General features: G+C 34.4%; 1 protein-coding gene across 1 annotated transcript in view; it reads right to left on the reverse strand.

Annotated features, from left to right (window-relative positions):
- Positions 1-945: 945 nt before the first annotated feature.
- The window catches only part of LOC108727748 (transmembrane and TPR repeat-containing protein 1), a 141,542-nt gene continuing 116,900 nt past the window's right edge, over positions 946-25,587 (reverse strand). Inside the window, exons 11-15 of the mRNA XM_018455977.1 lie at positions 16,434-16,574; positions 12,600-12,799; positions 12,278-12,413; positions 3,241-3,370; positions 946-2,115 (exon numbers count right to left, since the gene is read on the reverse strand). Of these exons, the coding sequence (XP_018311479.1) occupies positions 1,930-2,115; positions 3,241-3,370; positions 12,278-12,413; positions 12,600-12,799; positions 16,434-16,574 (793 nt within the window). The 3' untranslated portion in view covers positions 946-1,929. The remainder of the gene's footprint in view (positions 2,116-3,240; positions 3,371-12,277; positions 12,414-12,599; positions 12,800-16,433; positions 16,575-25,587) is intronic.

The raw sequence follows: 25,587 nt of genomic DNA on the forward strand, positions 1-25,587 counted from the left end.
ATCCGTCACATTGTATAATAATATTGTATAATAATATTAACCGATTACATTTTATTTATTTTGCTACATTACACGATGAATTATTAATCAAAAGAAAATTGATTTAATTTTCCAAATTATTTTAAATGTTTGCAGCAATATTTTATTTAAATCTTTTATTTAATTTCAGTATTACAGAGAGTCAAAGTAATAATATAATTTTTATATTAATATTTAATCAATATAAAAAATACTACAGAAATAATCTCTCTCTCTCTCTCTCTCTCTCTCTCTCTCTCTCTCCCTTTTTCAGAAATATTGAAAAAAGCTTTCATAGAAATCTTTTTTACGATATACTTGCAATAGAACATTGCCGTACCAAGCTCATCGAAGAATGTATTTCTTTAAAATTATTTGTTTCTTTAATTTTCATACAAAAGCCATACCAAACGCCACAGATTAGCGGCACATTCATTACCCTAGTATTGGCACCGTGTATTTACGTGCATAAAATTGCGTATCTACGAGAGAGGAACACAAAGTATGATCCGAGAAAAAGAGTCTCAAAAGTATATACGTATTCTCTTCTCATGCATTGTGCTATTGTCATTTTATTATGAAAAAGATAAAATTCACCATAATTTCATTTTTCGTGTACAGCTTCCTTCTTCGGCGTACAAAAAAATATTATATCTCAAAGAATGATTGTGTATATACACGGTAAAAAATTAAATGTTAATTTTAACTTAATGACGTATAGTGGACTTTCTGAGAAATGCAAAAGTGTTAAAATTAATATTTTTGTGTTAATTTTAACATTTTTGCATGTCTCAGAAAGTCCATTATATGTCTTTAAGTTAAAGTTAACATTTTATTTTTTACAGTATATGTATGTATGTGCATATATTTGTTGGTAACGAAAATTATAAATGTTTATGCGTATAGACTCTTTAAGAACAAGGTCGATTTATTTTTAATATGATGGTAACCATTCATATTAAGTATTTTTGAGATGATTGTAGTTTCGCTAACTTGTCGAATGAAATTTTTTTGTCGAGATATTTTTCACAAATGCAATCCTCAATTTTTTATACTGTTGAAATACTTCGTCTTTCTGGTATTACATACACAACGGCAGCTTTATCGATGCACCGAAACGGACATCGTAAAAACGTTGAAAGCACACACGAGATACAGCAAATATTTATAGAAACACGTCGTACTACATGTAACTATATTACCAATTACAATTATCACGTTTCAAAAGTATAGGTAGATACACGCTTGAACGCATACGGCTCTATGTCATATCTGATTAGGTACGCGTTTAATCAACTTGCTATAATCGTTCGTCGCACACAGTTAATCGCTCGAATCTCCCTTGGTCCTCTCTCGTCAAATATTCTTATATTGAATTTAAAAGTGGCAAAATAATTTTCAAGGAATTTAATTCTAGCATTCGATTCTCACCATTAGCGCACATTGTCATTTGTCCTGGCGAACGATTTCAGAACGCTTTATTCACGTTCGAAGCCAAAGTTATCTACGGAGCAGGCATCTGTTTCTTTATTTTTTTTTTATTTAGCGACTTTATTTTTTCGAAGAGACCGCGACTCGCATCGTCGCTGTCCGATCGACAGGATAAACAGGATGCCACGAAGAACGCGAGGACACATATATATAAACGATAACGATATATGCGTACCTTCTTAGATTTTGTTATCGTGATTGATCCGCGACAGATCGGGCTTGCGGTCCTAGATAGCACACAAACACAGCATACGAAAAATATTCAGGCATTCCACTATAATAGGACTCTCTTCGTCGCTGACGATCGTCGGACGAGGCTGCTACGCGGTCGGAGTTATCGCGCTTCTTCCTTCATCTTTCACGGCCTGTTTTCAACTGGCGAACGAGCAGGAGGTAGACCCGTTCCCTAATCGGGGCGGACTAAAGCGTCTCCAGAAAATTCTGCACGAGCAGGGTGGGCGCGGTTACACGCGTCTTCCCTTTTCTTGGCTGCCTGCAAGCACGCACATTACAACGCGGCGTCCGTTGCAGCTGTTCCGACTTGTTGCTGTCTTGTTCGAGTTGCACCGACACGCTGGCCACGCGCGGCCTCGAACATCCATTCTCCTACAACAGACAATTGCCGATGCTCCAGCGAAATTTGCGATCTCTCCGTGATTTACAGATTACCGCGGCGTACGTTGTACGGACGGGTAAACTGGGCTAAACTGCTACGCGTAGTAACTCACTCACGATTGTTGATGATGAATGCGAAGAGCGTTATCGATATACGAAATTAACGCGATATTAAACGATTGTTACATTTGAAGACACATAACTGTGAAAGTTAAATGGTACACAGTAATGATACAGTACATTAATTAATTAATAGTATTGCTTTTGAGTAGCAGGAGAGAACTTGAGAATATTAATACTGAATATCAGTTTAAACACAGAAGTTTCTAGTTGAGCTAAATACAATTTCAGAATTATGTAGCTTTGGCAAATTTTACTTACTGTGCACGTCATGCTTTTAGTCATGGCTGACGTTACTTTTGCGCGCACCCAAATATTTCAAATTCTGTCATGTTACTACGATTTATAATTGATTTTGATTTATGATTTATATATGTGTGTGGTCAAAATTTAAAGTATGTGTATAATATATGTCTATTTGCGTGCCTCCTTTGATACGTATAAATTCGTTGAACAAAAAAGAGAAAAGACCTCATTTTTCTTTTGCGTGACTTCAGAAAGGTCTCATTTCTGAAGCTTCATAAATGTTCTAGCAAAAAGGTAGCTTTAAGATTATTATTAGTGTGCATGTGATTATCACAAAAGCGATTTAATCCAGACAAAATGGTAAGAGGATAATGTGTGGCTAAATGTGCAAGTACTTAAATCTTTAATGAATGGAACAAGTCGTTCTCGAGAAAACTAAGTTGAAATGGGACCGGAATGATGAAAGACAGAAGGAAAGAGACTAAACGGAACTACATCCATTTAATCAGAATTATGACGACACGGCATGACCAAAGAATCTTAATCAGTCTCGTAGAAACGAAAGAAATAGTAGCAGGGAAAATCGCGAATCGTATCGTGCTAGTAATAACTTTTAAGATTATCCACTTTGATAGACAGACAAAGGCACTATTGCATTAAAATAGTAGATGACAGCATGAGAAACGACAAACTAAATCCACGAAACTTTGCTACTATACACGTGATGCTCGTATGACCAAAACTACTAACCGATATACAGAGATTCCGTTGATGTTGATGAGTCCTTTGACGAGACTCGCTTTGTAACTCCCACGCACGGATATACAAGTCCCCGCGATAGATGAAGCCTCCTCGTTTCGCTCGTAACATTAAATGCCATCTGAAACAAAGAGGAAAATAAAATTCCAAGTGTTATAGCGTGTCACGTAATTTATATTCGTTTACTTTCGTGGTTGTGTAAAATTGTGTTGCATAGCAAACTGTAAAATACTCTCGTGAGTAAAAGCGTGCGTTCTTCACAGAGATTCATTCCTTAAATTATAGAAATGATCGATATGTAATTGCTGAAGAGAATAAAAATTTATTTCCTCTTTATAAATTGAATCTCTCTCTCTCTCTCTCCCCTCTCTTTCTCTTTCTCTCTTTGCACGTTTTAAATTTTCCTCAGCATAAATTTTTGCGCTGATGTTGTTTCAGTATCATTATTCAACATCCGAAGGCATCCTTCATAAAATAAATTCGTAAGTAACATATCCTTTTTTACGCGTCACTTGCGCTCTATCATCCATGATCTTTCCACTCACGCCCGAATATCGTATTTATGAGGCGTAAAAGAGGGAAAGTTGATTGATGAGAATGATACCAATATTTGCGAGCTTACGTATATGTATCAACATATATATTTGACTTATAAACTTGGCGCTAGCATTTCACACTCGATAGTCTCTGTAAAATATAACGTAGCTCTAGTTTTGTTCTACTTTGTTCTCTTTACCTCAGAATCGTTTACTCTTGATTATAGTTCACAAAAAGAACGATTCATGCTTTATAATTAGTCTGTAACTCGTTAAGTATCGAAATATCATCGATCTAAAAATTAGGGATGCATCGGATATTCGAAAAGTATCCGGTATCCGATATTATCCGGCACTTTTTTACTATCCGACCGGATAATCGGATATCGTTAGTATCCGGGAATACATTCGGTTGAAATTTGATATCATTAAATTGTTGATACTTTATTATACTCTCTCATACATACTCTCTCATACATTGTTGCAAAATTCCAATTTTTTCCTTTATAGGTGTTTTTTTTTTAAAGATATTTTCCCGGAATCTGGAAAATGTCGGATATTAAACTCGAAGAAATTGCCCTCTCGGATATCCGACCGGATACCGGATATTCGATATCCGGTATTTGGTAATTTTATGATCCGGTGCATCCCTACTAAAGATTCTATTTGAAAAACCGTGAAATCTACATAAGTACTTTTTGTACAGCAAACCGATTGCACTGCGAATATTACGGGTTACAATTCATGTAATGTAGAAAAATATAGCTTCAATGCGACGTGCATCATAGACATAATATATCGCATAATTGTAACTCAATAATTTTCAAGCAAGCGAATAAATCTTGATGTCAAAGTGAACGCTATATTGTCCCGAGTGCACATTCAGTCAGTCGAATAATCCTGATTGTTATCAAGGCCGTAACATTTACGCGGACGCAGTTAGAGCAGGTTCGAAGCATTGACAATACCAGCGTTTTCGTACCGGTTAATCGAACGTGTGCCTATGTATATCGAATAGCTTCACCCCTCATCCAGTATCAATGCTGATATCGACCCACGCCAGCGACAACGTTGACGTTCGGCTGGTCCGAACCGACTGTAATCGCAACGTGACTTAGCAATCTCACGTGTCTCCGAGCACATCGGGTCAGTTTGAAATCGCTCGTGATCGATCGTACGTCCTACTGGGAGATAGTCATGTTGTTGCAACATGCATGTTGCAGCAACATGACCAATTCAATCTAAATAATATCAAAATGGAAAGACAAAAAATGTATTGATAAAAGAAGTTCAAAAAATGACGGTATCAATGTTGGCTTTTATAATATTTAAACTAGTATCTACAATTTTAACAAATCCATTTTTTTACTACAAATATTACAATATTGATATATACAACACCTTATGCCCTGTTAGCAAAAATGAACACTGCTACGCAAATACCACTATTATGATTTTACTAGAAGATTTAAGGATTAAAGTTTTGCAGAATTAAAGTTTTGCGGTGAGTATTGTTAAAGCCGACCGCGAGCCCTTCTATCTCGTACGGACATTCGTGTGAAATAAACTCTAATTCAACTGTGGTTGTAACGAAGTGGTAACGCGCGGCTACCACCGGTCATATCGGCCGTTCGGTGGTTCACCGATAGACCGGATGAAACACGGCGTACCATGAATTATAAAATCGCTATTTACAGCGGAAGATAGAGACCATGTCGGCTGCGAGCGGTCGCGCGCGAGTCGGAACACTGGGGTAATATCGCATCCTGCATCCCGGAAACGATAGTGGTGAAGGTTGATCTAAAATTATTGCGGCACGAGCACATTTCTTTCTCGTAGCCGAATTGTTGTTAAAAGTTGCGTGAGATCGTAACTATAACGATGAGTCGTTGCAGAATGCGATTGCCGGCGAAATTGGTGACATAGACAATCGTTTTCATCTCATGTTTATGACTTCGAAGATAAAAAGAAATATTTGCGCGAATGAACGCGTTGCGTTTTATTGATCAAAACTACGGGAATAGGCAGGTAGGCATCGGTAAATTCTCAATTTATCAGTTCGTTGAGCGCTGAACGCAACGGCGATGACGTCACTGCGTCCGTACCATTATCTGCCGTGGCTTTTCTTTAAATTTATATGTCTGATAAAAAAAACGAGAATAGCTCGACGAACTTCTGCTGTAGTCAGCCATTCGATGATTGGTTAACTTTCATATTTTTCTTTATTTTAAACGTTATTAAACGATTCGCCTGCGCGCTGGGACATATTCGTTTTGTTTTAACAGGAGTTACAATTATGAGATAATTTTGTCGAATGAAAGTTTTACGATCTTTGCACGTTAATTAATGAGTCAATAAATATTTATCCCGACGCGCACATCACGCGCTCCGAGTTTCAAATTATTTGAATCGGCATAATTTAATGATAGGCAAATAAGTAAATTTAAACAATAAATGAGACTATATCTCAAAATTATTTTCATATAAACATTAAATATACACTTTCGACACTCATTGCACGTGACTTTGCATTTTACAGTAATTTAGCCAAATGTTTTGGAAACTGAGCATTTATATAATTCTTTAAATCAAATGGATACGCACTGAATAGAAAACATTTGTACCAGGCGATTTCACATGCCATGATCAAACGATTTTAACACATTCATGGAGAAAATACGCTTCTAAAACGAAACAATAATTAGCGGTATTTTCAACAGTTGTTATAGCCTTCTCTATTGATTAATAGATATATTGTAGTTTTAATAATATTTGTGCTGTTAATTTGACTATAAAAAGCTATTGATTGTCCATAAAATAAATAACTAATTACAAAAAATAAGGTGTTAAATATATCCATCTTCAATTTTCATTTACAAGTTGTTGCGAACACGATTTTTGCGTATAAATAAAATGTTTATCCCATTATCAAATTAACATAATGCATATCATTATAAATTTATTAGTTGTAAAAATAAATAAATAGATATTTATATCGTGATATGAATAAATTTAAATATAAACTTATCTTTTCATAAAAATACTTTTTTTATACTTTTTATTCACTTGTTAATTAAACTAAAAAATATGAAAAAAAATTAATTATAGCAATCGATCGAGTCATTCTTCATATTTTCAATAATGTTCACCCTAAGCACGAACACCCTGTGGGGCATAACTCCATTGTTAACGACAATGTAGTAGAAAGACCGTCAATGGTCGAGAAAATTGCATCCAGAGACTATTAGACTTTATCTCCGTAAGAAACTATGATCCATCTCGATGACTTCAAATCGAATGATATAGCATATTTCATAAGAACTGAGATAGCACTTTTTTCCAATCTTACTGTTATTATAAATCATATGTGAAAAAATTATATAATTTTTATTATATCTGGAATGTTCTATCATATAAAATAAATTAATTTAATTTTTCATTAAATAAACTAAGATAATTTCATTAAAATAAAACAAGATTCTATATAAGTGAAAGAAGTGTATGTTATCTAAGAAAACTTTAGCATCCTACAATTCTATAATTAAAAACTATCCATGTTTTTAAATATGTTTTATTGTAGGAAAGTAGGTACGTGATTACTCTTATCTAACTTATTAGAAAAATCTGCAGAACTTACATAAAATATTTCATCAAATATATATTTTCATTGAACTATTTGAGAGTGAGAAGGATAAGAGAGAAAGAGAGAAGGAAAGAGAAAAAGCGGGAGGGAGAAGAGAGAGAGAGAGAGAAAGAGAGAGCGCAACTGTCCAAAAATGGGGTATCGTATCGTAATATGTCACACGTTCAGTTGGTGGTTTTCTCGACAATGTCAATATCATATTGTACGTCCATAAAAGCAAACGGGAACGAGATATTCGATATCGAGCTACGTGCCGATCGCGACACTTAATTACTTCAGATCGGAAACGGCGTGTCCCGGAGCGAGGCACAAATGAAACCGTGACCCAATCAACGAAAACCGCAGGCGATTTATGAGAAATTAATCCAACCATCGCGTACGGAATAGAAAGCGGAAATATTGAGAACTTGCTTCAGCTTGGCTTTAAATAAATGAAACGTGAAGAACTCTCGCGCTCTATAAAAAGTTTGCGACACGTTTCCCGTTGACTGATGCCATTCGAAATAATATAATTAAACAAGGTCCCTGTACTGCTGTTTGTGACCGTCGCGTCGGATTGAATAAATGCCTTTCAAACTCCGTCTCGTATGTTGACGGATAAGAATATCCTGAATGATATATTTCTCCTACAACTGCAGATTTATACAGTATTAAATACATTGAGCGATAAATGTGAATTCCTCGTTTTTATTGATGTATGTTCATTATCAATAATATGTAAGTTAAAAATATCGTGCTCCCGTAAAATGAACGGCGAATTAATCAATGTGATAAAATATCATAGTTTATGATACTTTTATACATATCTTTTTAAACAGAAATATACAGAACGCAAATTATTCATCTGGGCTCCTATTCTGTAGCTCTTAACGACAGTATCCATATGGTTATTTTAAGACGACAAATGTTATCTAGGACATGATCTTAAACAACATTCAAAAGTTTTAGCCGTCGGTCGGACAACTTGCGTAATGTTAATGCCGGCTGTACTGTAACTTTCGAGCCTTGTAACTCGAAAAATATTTAATGAAGAAATATTTTATTATAGTGTTTTGGAAAGTTCTCGAGGTAAGCTATAAGAATATGTAATGAAAAATAGGGAGTTTAATTTAAGAAATTGAAGGTGACCTTCATATGACCTTTAAGCGACTATCCAAAATCAAACCAATGGTATCATTTTATGGCCCCCTTAAAACCATACAACTTTTGTCTGAAACATTTTCTTGTAAAGTGCAAGGGAACGGAAATATTTGGAGTGATAGATTAAAATGGATCACCCTGTATATATCTATATATACAATAAAAAAAGCTATGCAACGACAATATAACGATAACGAACCGTCGTTAAGAATTACAGAATATATCGAGGTCTCTAAAAAAAACGCAAACAGTAAGGATATTAAATATAATATAATTGTTCTATTCTCCTGTATAAAGAAATTACATTGAATTATGTTATGTTTCTATTGACATTTGCAAGTCTACGTGTAAAATATGTCATTGTACGAAATTTTAATGAATATAAATATAACAGATAGCCAGGAACCCAGACCGAAAGGTTTTTTCGGTTTAGTTCCGGTTCCGGTTTAATAAAATATCAAATAAATGTTCCGGTTTCAGTTTTGTTTTTTTTTTTACTAGTAAAGAAAACCGAAACCGTAAAAATTATAGATTTTTGACGATTTTTTTTCGATTCTATCTACTCACTTCATACTATTTATTCTTTAAATTTATTCTATTAAGAAAAGGGAGGAGGAGGAGGAGGAGGAAGAGGAGAAGGAGGAGAAAGAGAGAAAGAGAGAGAGCGTGTTCACCCATTCATTCTAACAGCCTAATAGGAGAGAGGCGTCAACTGATCACGTGACTTTGAACAAAAATTATGTAAACATTATTTTAAACACATTTCTCTCGATCCTTTCTTTTACAACTTATTTTATTCTTATAAATAGATCTCACTTATTACATAAAATCTCCATATGTATTCTTGAATTTCATGATTTAGAATAAATTCTTGCAACATGTTGGTAAGAAAAATGTAAATGAAAAAATGCTAGTATCTTAACCCTCAACTACATGTCTCGTTTTAGACTATTAATTTACATGTCTGAGTCCAAGGTTCTGTCACGGCGGTTTTGACTGGCAGTATAATTATCACATATCTTAATAGAAAATATATTTTGTTTTCTAATGAAATGCCACAATGTATAGAATCGAAATATCAAAACATAAATAGGTTTTGATAATAATTGAAAAAGTTATGTCAAAGAAAAGTGAAGAACAATTTGTAAAAAGAGTGCAATAATCAATTTTTAAAAAAATCATATCTTTATAATAAAAAAAGATACAAATAAAAATAAGTAGTGTTTTGAAAAGGGGAAAATATGGACTTTAAGAAAAAAAAATACATTATATTGATTCATTTCAAAAAGTACAATTATTTGCACACGAGTAAAATGGGGGCATTTTCATACATGCTCGGAATAATGATGTCGGATATTTTCTTCTTTAATACAATGAAAATATTTTATATTAAATGTATAATGATTTTGACATTATTTATACTCGCGATTTTATAACTCCGAGAAAATAAAGCGAACGTTTCGCCAAGTCGCCTATCTCATAAAAATGCTTTTTTTGACAATGAATATATGTTTTAATTATAAGAAAACAACACATATACTTGAATACAACACTAATAAGCAGGCACTTATTAAAAATGAATTTCTACTTTCGGCAAAAATCTCAAATTTACATTTGACAGATCCAAGTCCCCCAAGCCAAACTTTTATTGTATCACAATTAGCATCAAGACAACAACGAAACAATTGCAACGCGGCGATCGACAGAGAAAGATTCCAAGTTTTTTTATCCTCTCATTTTAACTCTGCAATATTAACTGTACAAAAATTGCGGCCGACTAAAATTTTCATCTGGGTCCAAATGACCCACTCATGTAGTTGAGAGTTAAAAAAAGTTTACATCAAATATGTCTCGCGGTTCCACCAGATTTTTCCTTATATCATATATTATGAGGTGTTGGACGTATTTGCATTCCGGTTGTTAAGAGAGCTGGCGACGGTGATATTGAATTGAACATTAGTGATTTGGGCGAAGAAACGGGTAGAACAAAAATTAAGAACAAAGATAAAGATTAAAAATCGAAAAAAAACCATAAAATTTTATCGGTTCGGTTACAGTTTCGGTATTATAAACTTTACAAAATTTAGGTTTTGATTTCGGTTCGATCTCGGTCCCTGCAGATAGCAAAACACTTATCTGTTATTTTATATTTATTTAGTACTCATAAAAATGGTAATTATCTAGATCTCATATAAAATGGACTGTCTAAAGTTTTTTTCTGTTTTCTTTTAGCCATCCATACACAACTATATACTTTATGCCCTTCACCCCACTATTCCGTTACGGGCTGCGGGGAGATTTATATTTGCATTTAAAATCCGAGCGATGCGCCACATCTGTCAAACGATGCATATTGAAATTTCGCGTGTGGTAGCAACACAGAGGAAAAGAGAGAGGGAGAGAATGGTTCGCTGCTCGACTGCCCGTCCGTCGGCGCCTCCGAGCGTTGTTTCTCCAAAATTTAACCCCCTTTCGCCCCGTTGCTTCTACATCCCCTGGGCCACGCCTACGTGCCTATCTCTGGCACTGCAAAATTCGTATACGTTCGGACGACGATTCGCCGCGGCACTTCGTTGTTGGCAAGCCCGTTGAAATAGAAAGAGAGAGAGAGAGAGAGAGAGAGAGAGAGAGAGAGAGAGAGAGAGAGAGAGGATAAGTGAATGAGAGTAAGAGTGAGAGAGAGAACACCAACTACAAAAACAGCGCGAATCGTCGCTGGCAAATTTACCGTGCGTGTTTTATAGGCGCTATTTGCACACAGCGGGACGCGGGAGGATTACAGTGTGAGGGTGGAAAAATGGGCGACGCGACGGGGTGGTGGCAGTCACAGCGAAAACACGAGGACCAGCCGCTTGTGCGCCCGTTATCGTATAATCTACGTGTGTACGTAGATGTGCCGCGTACATAAACGGCCGATGGCAAACCCGACCGTCGAGACAGAACGATCGCATCAACTCGCGAGACAGTATCGAATCTGTTTTCGTTTTTTTTTCTTTCTTTTTTTTTAATTTTTTTTATTTCATTCTTCGATATATTTCTCGACGAAATACGGAAATCACGTGGAATTTTTAATCAATCCACGCGGAACGAAGATCGAGTTCAGAGAGATCGCCGGAAAAAAATTGAATTCGTCCATTGATTGCGAATTGACGTGCGCGCTAACGTCACCGAGTACTTGCCGCGCGAATAAGCCCGCCGCTCGATTCGCGCAATGCTGTAAAGCCCATCTGAAATTGAAAGGATTTCCGTGCGACGGAGCCACGCTTCGTCGCATGCACGGAATTCGTAACATGCGGAAAAGCCCGTGTTTGTACACGATCTCGCAATGCTGCCGAGGAAATTACAAATTCGGACATTACGTTGCGCAACCCAAATTGCGACGATATTCTCCGGAGTGTATATTCGACGCTATTTTAAGTAATCCAGGGAAATGGCTTTAATGTGACTCTTTCACCTATTTCAATGTTTTTGTGCGAATGATTGGATGCGTGGAAGAAAGCAACATGTGGATATGCTACTCTCGTACAGCCTTCTCAATAGGTAATCTTATAGAGTACTCATAATAATAACATTATAGAGTTTCCCATTATATTCTCTTATTATTCTCATAATAATCCTATAGAGTAGGTCGAGGCAATTTTCTAATTTGTAATGGTGACTTTGTATGTTCAGCGATATACACATGCACACATAGAATGTAAATGCTCACCTGATGATGAGCTGATGTACTCTAGACCACTGACCTCGCGACCTCAAAATCCTGAGCGTACCAATAAGCGACGGTTTGTGCGACGGAAAGATCTCCATCGCTTTGAAATAGTATCGGAGTGAGGGCAACCATTTGCCTGAAAGAGACGAAGCAAGTTTGTGCCGCGAGTGTAAATTTAGGGTTGCGATCATGCGAACTGCTTGGTAACAGCGGGTAACTCTGACGAGATTGTTCTACTTTTGTCGACAAGTAGTGCTTCTCCTACCCGGGATTTGAAGGTCTTCCACTTGCTACTCTAAGCTTATTTCATTTAGCAACTCACCGTTCTTGTATAACCAGTAAGCATACTCAGCGAGAGCGTCCGGGTTTCGTGGTTGAAGATGAATAACGTGCCTCAGGAGCTCGCCTGTTGCAGGACCGGTAGCGATTCTCGCTAGAACCCTAAATGCCGGTGCGTATGCTGGGTCCAGCGACACGCATCTTCTCAACATCTCAATACACTGTTCAGTTCGATTCGTTCTTCTAAAAGCAAAATTTCGCGAATGTGAAATATTTTATATAAACACGTTTAGACATTACGAAACATAAGATTTTCCAAATAGCAGAGTGACATTTTAATGACGTTTTATTGATGTTATAAAGACGCTGGCAAGATATCATTTGACATCACTTTACTACTTGGGTTAAAACGGACAACTTTTAGTATATAAATTTTTACATATAAATTTTTAACTAATTTAATTCTATTATAATAAATTTTATAACTGTTTTCTATATGGAATCAAATAAATAATATTTTAAAACGTCAATTTCCAGCGTATTATTGATACATAAATAGTAATCGAATAATTTTAATAGAACGTAATAAATAAGTAAAGAAACGTAATGTAATTCGAAGATTGTCATTTATTATTCTTAATTAATAACGAACAATTCGATTCCAATTAGCATCAATTATAAATGCATATCGTTCGAATAATAATTTAATTACTCAATACCGTCGGGTGCGCCGCTTTAACTACTGTCATGGATATATTTATTTCTTGCTTGTGTTGCTTTATTGTTCGATGAAAATGCTACATATTTCAAAGTAGGTTGATAGGCTGGTAAAGGCTCGACGTTAAAAAGACCAACGGGCAAGGTACCGCGATAAATTTGGCGTTCCTGTACAAATTGAACGGCAATTTCGCGAACGCGTCCGGTTGAATTATAGTCGTGCGCTTTCATGTAATCGACTTTATGCCGACAAAAGACTCGGTAATTGTCAGAGAATGCCGACGCCAATAATGCTGATCGACAATACCGTTTTTACTGTTTACGCCCACAGCTCGAGTGATGCTTTTTACGACTATCGATCCATCAACTATTTCATTTAATGGAAAGAAATATTAATTGATAAAAGAGCATTCACATGTGAACGCATCCGTCTGTACGTCTAATTTATCTTAGATATATATTTTAGATTATCTCAAAATATTTCCAAAGCAAGTTTTTTCATTGTCATTTATTATATCCTATGCCATTATATTTGTTAATGTTCACATGAATCAATTCTAGATCGCGAGAATTATTTTATATGTCATACAATGTGCAAATGTTTGAAAACAAAAGATTACAGTTTTATAAAAATGGATACAAGTGCGCGCAATAAAAGTATATTTTTAAAATATGTAATAAAGAGGATGGTTTTTTTTTCAGGACATCGAGGACAAATTCCAAAGGATAGTAGAGCATCAAAAGAATCAGTTTTTATTAAGAAACCTGTATCTTCCGATAGATTTTTAAAGAGGTTTGCGTTTAATTGTGCATCTGACAATGATAGTTCGCTTCCTTTAATTTTGTTTTTGCAAAAAGTCAACAAAAAAGCAAACACATGGACTAGTATTGTCAGATGTCACGCGCAATGCTGCCGCACGATTGATTGCGTATCTTACTACCAATTTAAACAAGGATGTGTTTTTTTATAAATTCGTTGGGGAAAAGACACAGGTTCCTTAACAAAAGTTGGTTTTTTTGGTGAGAGCTACTATTCCCTAAAGTCCTTGAAATACTTTATATACATTTGTATTATATCTTACTAGAATTTTTGTTTCTAATTCTTTTCACTTTCTTAAAAATTATACAAATAGAAATATTAGAGAAAATATTGTAGTTGGGAACCATTACTCTGTATATCACATTAATGATATTTAAAAAATAAAAGTAATAGAAATTGAACGAAATTCGGGACATTTTCAAGAGTAATAGCAAATATCTTGTATTTTTTACATTTTCTTTATAAATAACGTGAATAACATGAATAATGCATTCGCAATGATAACACGCATTCCTGTAATCAACACGGAAACAGAAATAAAAGCATGTACTGCACGGTCCACGCACATATAAGGCCTGTTCTTTTTATCTGAACTTTTGCATCAGTTCATCTTTCTTCCTCTTCTTCCCTCCTGGAGAGAAAAGGAAGAAAAATGAACTGCAAAAGTTCAACTAAAAAGAAAAGGCTTCTTGTTACCCTATCTCAAAGAGAGTCATCTTATGATAGCGTATCTCAAAGAGAGTTAGCTTATTATAACATGTCCTATGTGTGATTTTTCACATGCGTAACACATATTTATGTGTAGCACCGCATTCCACATATTTCAACTTACATATTAATATTGTAATATAATTCATTTAATGCGCAAATATGACATTAATATAGAAGAAAAGGTGGTATTATGGCCTAGTGTAGATATAATAACCGCTCATCTTAATATCTCTGTTATTAACTGGCAAATTTTAATGATTATTTATGGAATTATTTGCTTAGTAGCTCGCCATTACACCATGACGCTATATGCCAATAGTTAGTATTTATTATAACGCAATTTTACTTTAAAGCATTTTGAAATGTTTTTAAGGTACATTTCAGCATTTAATTACACATACTTCCCCATTCTTCTTAAATTTGAATGTATTATCACACGAAAATATGTTTAAATGTGTTGTTACCACCTATTATCATCCCTGTTTCTTTTCGAGCCATTATGCAGTGTCGCCACATTTTTATAAATAGCGTCCTAAGTAATAAATGTTTCATAACTTTGAGTCTATCTAGAATCGATTGAACAACATTTTCACAATGTAATTGTTAAATTTAAATATGATTATTAACTAAGTTATTGTACAAAATGTGAAAGGGGTGTTATAATACCACCCTCTCCTCTACATTATATAAAATAAATTATATAACACACAAATATTATTATAAAATTATACTACCGAAATTATAATAAAAACAGCCTAAAACATATTAAAACGTATTATTGTTTCTCATATGTATTAATATTATATTATATAAATGTTATATTGATATACTATGCTAATATAAGATTAGTGTGGAAAATCATTACAGTAAATAATTATGGCCGATTACTGAATTAGTTAAATATCGAATTAAATGTTACAGAGAACGAATTAAATGTCTCTTTGTCAAAAGTCTTTTTGTCTATACTATGTAAAATATTTTTAATAAAAATTAATAGCAAGAACAATGTTTGTTTTTATAATTTCTACTGTTTACGTAATCAGAGATTAAAAAAAAGATATAAATAAAATATACATATATAAAAGCTAATGAGAAACCAAAAATATTTAATTAGTCGTCGCATAAATATTTCATCGGATATGTGTAGGTTTTAAACAAAATTTCTCGGCAGAAAGAGAAATAAATCAGATCGCCTGTTTTCACGATTTACGCACAATGAACAGAAAATTGTTGCATACACGCATCGGCCAACTGTGTGTCCTATTTCTGCCCTTAATTAAATTTTAATTTATCAAGTAGGAAGACGTTAATTAAACTTTAATTTTAACCATGCCACCGGAATTACAGCTCATGCTAAATTTACCGTCGGAAACGCGGCTCGCGTTGGATCGATAACCCGTTGATATAACGGTGAACTAGGAGATGGAGAGATACTTTTATCACATAGAAAGAAGCAACCAACGGTTCCTTATAATTAATTGATGATCATATAATTCATGAATTGTATCGACGGTTAGACTCAGTTGATAATCATTTTAATAATTGCTCATCCGCAATGTTTTATATATATATATATATAAAATACACCTTCTCAGAGAGAAGATTTAGCGTTGTTTATCATTCACTAACCTGTACAATCGTCCGAGATTATAATGAGCATTTACGTGGCCAGGTTGAGCATTAATAGCTGCTAGAAAATGATATTCCGCTTGATCGTCTATCGTGAGAGTTCCAAGATTATTATGTGCACTGGCATATCCTGGCCAAAGCCTGGAACAAACAAAATTATACTTTTTATAACATTTAATCCTTTATTAATTATATATATTTAACATTTAATTATTATATATATTTTCATATTATTAAATCTCATGAAGTATCGTGTTCTGAAAAAAATATTAATTGATACTTCTAGAAAATAATTTTACCTTCTCGCAAAAATCTAACAACTGTGTTCTTAATTTATTTCTTCATATCTTACGTACTGATTATAATAAGATTAATTGTTATTCTGTGATTTTAAATATTACTGAAGATTTTATGGCAGTCACATATAAACCGGTGTGAAATTACTTAAATGAATCATAGATCGCGAACAATTGGAGAATTAAGGAAAAAGAATGGTAGAAGAGAAGAGTGAGTCGGCTCAAAAAAAAAACAGAACGCGAAAGAAAACAAAAGGATAAATTGAACAGACCGCGCGATTGAGGCTCTACAAGCGAGATAATGGATCGGAATAACCCCTGGCCGAATCCATTAGCATTTGATGGCGTTCGTCATTCTCGGAATAGTATTTCCGGCTATGAATCGTCACTAAATAAATTTTTTATACATTTACTGTCTACTACCCGAAACTACGACCCAATAGATAATTAGTCAACATTCTTGTTTAATATTATAAATTCAATTGCTTATTAGAGGTTTTATTGTTACATTATAAATAATATAACAAATTTGAATCAATCTGTTCTTTTAATTAACTAAAATTAATAAAAAATTAAATATTATCTCTGCAGAGAAATATTATGGCATAGGTACTTAAATTTACATGGATACTTGCTCTTCGATTGGTTTCCAATATCTGTCGTTAGAATATATAGTTTTCGTTTTGAAATATTCACATATATAAACATATATTACGATCGAATAGTATCTGTAGTAAGATATTCCAACAGTGCGACGTTAAATGAAATTGGTTGAATTGGCCAAAGAAAACTAGAAATTGGATGTATTACATATTGCGCGCGACTTTGGCTCAACGTCAAGATGTAGCTGTATCGGAAAATATTAAGATACCAAGAAAGATCCAAGGTTGGATGTAGCGGTATAACGGCCCGGTAGGGGTTACTTCCGAGAGCTCAATAAGGGACCGTCAAGGGTGAAGAAAAATACGGAGATAGGATTCGTGTAAGAGTTACACAGCAGAATGAGAAAAGCGGATAAAAGTCCAAGAGGAAATCCAACGCTAGTATGATAACACGGAAAAAAAAGACGATTCAATCAATATTTCATACACATATATTCTTGACGAAAATCTATTTCGATATGTGGATTTGGGTGACGATGATGAAATTATTCTTGACGAAATAATACTTTGTAAAGTTCGATAAATACATTCAACGGAAAATTATGTGAAACATCATTTTGCCATTCCTCGAAATTTTTCAGAGAGATGCAACATCGATGATCACGATTAAATGGAAATTTTTCGTCGTAAGCTATGACGTGATCCTGGTTACAGATAGCTATCAAATTTTTCGAAATTCCTTTCGCCGTCTTAAGATGCAGAGATGCCTTGTACCTTGGCTTCTCTGCCTCTGAGAAAGAGGATTGCGTAGAAGGTATGCGTTGCTTCCGTAGAGGATAAGTCACAATCCGTGAAAATACTAAGAGTGTGTCTGAGTAGTAAGAATACAAGGAGAACGACGAAGAAGTCTATTCGAGTAGTAGGGAGCTTGCATGTCTTCCTCTAAGAAAATTCGGTCGAGGATCGCGACGGATTCAGAAGTTGCTAGAACTCGGCACGATTCGGCGAAAAGCATTATTCTGTCGAATACAACGAAAATTCTTTCGTGAAGAATCGACGGAAGTTACCGTTTAACCAAAGTGAACATCTCGTGAGAAGCATCGGTGCGTGAAATCTAACTTGTTTGAAAGACGTCTTAATAGGATCAATTAAGAAATAAGAAGAGCGAAGTATCCGTGACGAAATAATCCCGAAGAGATGATCTGCATGTCCTTCAAGCGCAAGTCCCGAATGACGTGGTTACGAAGGACTGCAGTCATTAATTCGCTGCGAAAGAAAGTTCTTCTTTATGCTCGATAACTTTCTTTTAAATTTCAAATTTTGCAAAATTACTTTCATTTTTTCCTGACTTAAATTGCTATTTTATTCCAGTTGAAATATGCCATGTAGAATTTTTCTAATAATTCCACAACAATTCCTAAAATCAATTAGTAAACTTACTTCTAATCACCTGTATCATCCCTTAGAGTGGCGCACAAATGCCGTATCATGTAATTATTTAGTTAAAACTATACTTGTAGAGTATCGATTTTTTTTTACTGTATAAGCAAATTCTGTACTTCGTGGAAATTCTGTTAGGTGTGACATCACACCTAACAGAATTTCCACAAATTATAAAATTTGCTCACACAGTCGGAGTTGGGCGGAGGTGAAGAGTTTTTGAAATACAGGATGGTGCACAAAATGTGCACTATACTTGCTTTACATGCACATTAATTTTTTTTTTAATTAGTACAAAACTTGTATGGAATTAATCCTTAATTAATCACCAAAGCCTGGAAAATTGTCTCTAATGGATAACATTCAATATAATCATTTTACAACTTTTTAGAGGCCGTGCCCTTTAACTACTTTTCGATAAAAATCTGCACGATGTAAATGAAACATCTTCGAGTTTCTGTCACATTCTTTATTTCCGCAAAAAAAACAACTTTCACTTTATGCTCAACATTTTAAGTCCGTTGTCCGCCATTTTATAGGTGCGTGCGTTTTTACCTCCATTCAATTCGGACTCGTGATGCCACACCTAACAGAATTTCCACGAACTCTCTCAAGAATTTATTCACACAATTAAAAAACCAATACTCCACAAGTATAGTTTTAATGAGATAATTAAATAGTATGACATTTTGTGCGCTACCCTGTACAGTCTCTGTGTCTCCAATTACATTGTTCGACAAAGTCAATTCTTTTCTTTTTACAAAATACCATAGTATACATACCCCGAAGATTTTTACGCGCAGAATGTGATGTTATGGACAGAATTTGCAAAGCACGTCAGGATTTTGAATAAATTGAAGTAAAAATGTAAAATGGATCAAAGACCACTCCAATTTACTGTTACATCTCAATTTATTAAAAATCCTGATTCACTATACATCAGTGTGATAACGTTGTATGTCAGTTTTATTATTTTAATTATCTGCGAAGATGATAGAAATAATATATACTGTTTCCGGTCAATCTCTGGAACGATAATCAAGATGCGTCGCACGTTTCCGAGGATAACTCGAACTCGAGTTAAGAGAAAATCAATCAGCTGTTTCGTAAACTTCGTTAAAAGTTTTCGCGTGTGTGCGTGGATACCGAGCGTATGCTCGGGATGTGTTCCTTGAAAATCATGACTTCAAGAAAGTCGAAGGGATCGTACTTCGCATAGCGGGTTGCTTTGCGAATCTTTTTATAGTGTATGTGATTAAATTGTCGCGTCTTTCATGCTTGGCAGGCAAAGCGTTTGATAATCCCGGATTTTCATATCTCGCAATCTACATAGGCTATATCAGCTCGCTTCGTTGCCCGGTCTCAACGCAACATGCTCACTACCATGTGCAAAACAACCTCGGGCTAGTCGCCTCCATAAAGCTGTACAAAGTTTTAATGAAGGCCATTTTGTCGTATGGCTTAGCTTCACAACAATTTTTCATTTGTGCCGCGGTACATAAAAGCGCACCTGACAATCCATCCGAAAGATAAGATCTGTACAAAACTTAGAAAAACCGAAATTTAATCGTATCGTTGTGTGATACCTATAAGAGATTTTTCCAGAATAAATTACCAGTAAAAAGTATAAATGAAATTATTATATATACATTTGAGTAGATATATAAAATGTTGCTTTTTATAACAACATAAAAAGAACTACTAAATATGAAAATATCAAAATAAAAGATTGAATTTCTTATTAAGTACTTTTACAAACTTATGTTTTTCAACAAGATAATAATTAGTACTCTCTACTAAATAACTTGAATAATGAATACACTTAGCATCGAGATGTTAACCGCTAATTTATTGGACCGTATAAAATAAACTCATGAGATCAGAATGTTAAAATAATTGATCGAAAAATTGGCCACCAAGGACTTCTTTCCTTTCTTCTAACTAGAGATTCTCTCATGCGGCAAGTGGAATATGTGCTGTCGAAAACTAGTGTAAAAGATGGAACGCTGTACAGTGGTCTCCAGAGAGGGACGCAGTGAAACCTCGATATTTACACGTCAGGGGTTGCCACCCCCGTAAAGTACCCAGCGGGGTGCCGCGTGCCAGGAGTGTCTCTTTATTGGATAATAAATAACCTGTTTCATTTATAAGAAGGAGATAAAGTGTGGTAGACTATGTTCCCCAGATAGATCCTTCCTCGCCGACTGCCTTCCCATGCAGCATCATTTCCCGGAAGTTGAAATTGCCAAGTATACGAACTGTACAGCGAGTACTGTCTAACATTTATTTAATATGTCTGACATGACAGAGTTCTTTTCGCTACCAAAAAGTATACGACAAAAGAGAAGAGACAAATATGTGAATAAATATCTTTGTATCCAAGATACGATAGAGGAGAGAAGGTGGTATTATGGCACCCCAGTTACATTTTACACAATAACTTTGTTAATAATCAATATTTAAGTTTAAAACTTTACAATTACATTCATTAAAATGTTGTCGAATCGATTCTGGACTCAAAGTTACGATAATATTTATTAGGTACTTAGGATACTATTAATAAAAATGTGGCGACATTGCATAATGACTCGAAAAAAAAATGGGTGGTAATGTGGCCTTCCATAAAAATAGTCTTAAAATATTATAATAGTTTTGTTTAGAAAACAGTATTTGGTTACAAAATTAACAAAAAAGTAAAACATTTTAAAATGTATGCAAATGAATGTATATACATTCACATAACTTTTGCATATAAGCTGCTCAGTACTAAAAATCTCAGTACTAAAAATAGCACGCGTAATATATAAACTATAAATTAACAGTAGAGCTACAATCGATTATCAAATAATTATTTTGATATATTATTTTGAAAACCTCAAAAAAAAAGTCGTGAGTAATCAATATCCATAGAAAGCCATATTAGCAAAATGCCATGGTATTGTTTAAATTTGCATAACTCAAAATATATACACAAATAACACACTCAAAAATACATATATTCATGTGATAATACGCTCAAGTTTAAAAAAATGAGGGGAAGTAGGTGTAATTAAATGCTAAAGTGTGTATCTCAGAAACGTTTCGAAATACTTGAAAGTAAAAATGTGTTATAATAAGTGCTGGTTATTGAGTATTGGTAATATTAGCGTCATGGTGTAACGGCAAGTTATTGAACTAATAATTCCATAATCATTAGGATTCGTTACATAATAGCGGAGATATTAAGGGAGGCCACAACATATACACTGGCCATAATACCACCTTCTTCTCTAGTAAATGTTTCTTGAATTTACTATTCGCAAACGTAATTATCATCCGATAAAGATAATTATAAAAATTAAAATGTGCTTTGAATTTTACGTTCCAGCAGAAATCAGAAATGAATTCATTCTAAGGAAATATATTTAGTTTTATATATTCTTTATGTACACATATATGAGGGAAAATATATATTAAGGAAGTATATATTAAGGAAGTATTCCGATATCGATTTATTAATTCCTCCTAAATAATAAAAAAAATTGGAATGTGTGTCACAAGAGAAAAAAAACGAAAAATTTACAATCATTAAAAACGTTAATTTAAAACAGCTTTACAACATTTTCCAATTAGACGCGAAAAAGGTACTATCATTTTAAGCTTCGATGCTATGAACTAAGATTCGAATACCGTGCTCAACAAAGTCATTACATCGCAACTTATCATTGGTGTTGTTTTCTGTAAAAGAAAGTTCAATGCCTAACCTAAGATGGCTTATAGTTCTTGCAAAATGTCCTGTCGTAATTTTCGATAGACTAACTTTATGGTGGCATAGCATCGTAAAGTTAAGACAGCGACGATATTGGACATTTGAAAATTGAAAGAGAAAGAGATAAAGAAACTGGATAGAAATGTACGTGTATATGTATATATATCAGATCTGTTTGCCTGTTTTATTACATAAACGAAATTGCAAATAAAAGAAGCGTCAATTCTGTTAAAGGTTTGTCCATTCTGTTAAATAAAAATAAAAATTTAAATAAATATTAATAATTTTTATAATTTCTAATATCTTTCTTTACAGCTATCTTGAATATTCTGTCATCATGTATCATATATATATATATATTATTTAAAATAATTCTAATAATTTTTTTTCATATATGAACTTGAATAATACACATATAAATCTCATAATTAGAATTAATTCTAGGACATTGCTCTCTATAAATATCTTCTTGCGAACGTGAAACAATGATGAAGCATCACTACGTTGCACTACGAAGAATCGATGACCAAACTATAGGCTCGCATTGCGAGCACGTCGGAAACGTCAGTGGATAAATTGACCGCACGGCTTCCTTTTCATAGCACACTCCGCAACTGCAGGTTCATTGTATACATGTACTTTTCACGTTGGTTCAATATGTTTCGATCGATTCGAGAGATTGCGTTAAGTTTTGTGCGAGCAGAATAATTACATATAAAATATATATGGCATAAAAGTAATAATATGACATTTCAATAGCATTTTCCATAATAATGGTAATAATTCTCTATAATAATGGTAATAACATTCCCAGTCAAGAGCATAGTTAGAATACTTTTACAAGGCTTAAGATAATATTATCTACTATTTTAGCTGAGAGTCATAAATACGCATGAGCTTTACCCGTAGAGCATTATTAAAAACGCAATACTTAGGATACAGCGAACGCTGCTAAACAACTATACCAAGTTTCGCGTATAGCTACAGTCTTACGCAACGCAACCGCGTCTTATGCAAACTGAGTTATGGTAGCTTTATTCCATTATTTTTGTACTGAGCGCAAGAGAGTTCCGCTTTACTCGTTGAACTAATAAGTATACTGTGCAATGAGTATATACGATAAACTTTTTAATAACCCCAGTCTTTTCCATTTATATTTTTAAAAATAGTCGACGTTATGTGGAAGATGAGTATAAAACGATTAAATGTCAACGCGAAGGCTCTCATTTAGATAAAAAAGATAAACCGAGCGTAAAAAATGATTCGTATTAATTGAATAGGATTACATTGTGGATGATTCTTACAAAACGCACTCGAAGAGCAATATGCAGTAAATTATTGTTAGACTGTCGATATTATTTAAGTAAAGCATCGCTGCATAACCACGACTCGTTTCTGAATGTTTCCTTCCACGAGCGATTGTGTGTCCCGAGAATTTTTATTGCGGATCAACGTATTCAAGGGATTTCCTTCGCACTTGATTTACTGCGAGATACAGAACCGGCACACACCGAGCGTGGTTTTATGCTCCTGGCTGAATAATAGTAAAAGCACGGCGTCGTAAAACTGCAATCAAATAATGCATTATCGTAAATATACGGCTGTATAATGTCTGTGTAAAATTCTGATGGTTTATATATCTCGTTCACGGCCAGTATCTACGATCCAGCAACAATGCATCATCTGAAAATGGCGCGTATCGCGATGCTGGTTTTGCCACAAATCATAAATAATGATATCGACTATAACTGAAAATTTTTTAAAGCTGATGTACTTTCAAACGGCCAAATTTCCACTGTAATTATTCGAATAAATATTTTATCTGTTTTTACGCGGAATGATAAATTTTTTTTTTAATACAAAGGGTGAGAATATAAAGGATTTATTTATTTATAAAATTAATTATACTCTGGGTTCTCTTTTACGTACAAAAGAAATAATAATAACTTTATTGATGCCAACACTATAACAAAAATATATGGCAAAATTTAAAATAAGAAGAGATGCACAACTAAAAGGCATCGGCAATATACTGTCTAACAACTTAAATATGAAAAAGTAATATAGAATAAAATTGAAACTAAAACACAAATTAAATTAAAAATACAAACGATAAAAACTAATTTAAAAAACCAGATCATAAAAGAGATAATAAAAACATATTTTAAATTACAAATACGCGCGCGCACATACATTATTATTGAGATAAAAGATTAAGAGCTCATAAAGGTTATACTTCTTACACACAGAAAAATACACGCAAAATTGTACAATAAAATAGATCTGTTAGTATAAGAAAAACAGCAAATCATGAAGTTCTAGTATTCATGGCTATCGACCAAGAGGAAAAAGTGGGATGCTGAGAAGTAACGCGACTATGTACCAAAATAATCGGAAAGAGAGAAGAGAAACGAATGAAAAAGAGCGAAGAAATGCATTTTCACGATACGCGGTCTGCTTTTCCCGGTGAATGAAAAGCAAACAGAAAAGTCGCGTCTTCCTCGATTCTATGACGTTCCATCGATCGAATATGCTCGTCTTTTCCTTCCCATTTCATTCCGCGTCTTCCTTTTTACCTTTCGCTCATAATTCTCAAGACACCTCGCGCCATTCTTTCCACAAATGCAATAAGCGCTACAGAGAGAAAAAGAGAGAAAGAGGCGCGGGAGCGAAAGGCCTTGAAGTGAACACCTCGGGAGAACTCTATGTTCTTCCGGTGACGCTCAATTATTACTCGTGCACGGACCAGGTCAATCTCAGGCTACTTTAAATTACTTACTCGGCGCGATATTCCGGAGGGAGCAGAAACTTTGTCGTGACTCTCCTCGGGGAAATTTCGTACGACAGATCGAAAACTAATTCGTCGCGCGAGGATCAAAACTAAAGCGGAATGTTGGAGACAATGAACGAGACGCAACGAGACGGTAGAAACGCGAGATGCACGAGAAGGATCGAGCCATTATTCTCGAGTGGAGTTTTATGGAATCGCACGTTAGGCGATGCTGTCGTAAAATGTTGTTTCAAGGAGGAGGTAAACGAGAAGAAAGGCGATCTTTCTCCAATCTATG

Source organism: Mycetomoellerius zeteki, unplaced genomic scaffold (genome assembly GCF_001594055.1).
Source record: "Mycetomoellerius zeteki isolate Tzet28-1 unplaced genomic scaffold, Tzet1.0 scaffold52, whole genome shotgun sequence".
Classification (NCBI taxonomy): domain Eukaryota; kingdom Metazoa; phylum Arthropoda; class Insecta; order Hymenoptera; family Formicidae; genus Mycetomoellerius; species Mycetomoellerius zeteki.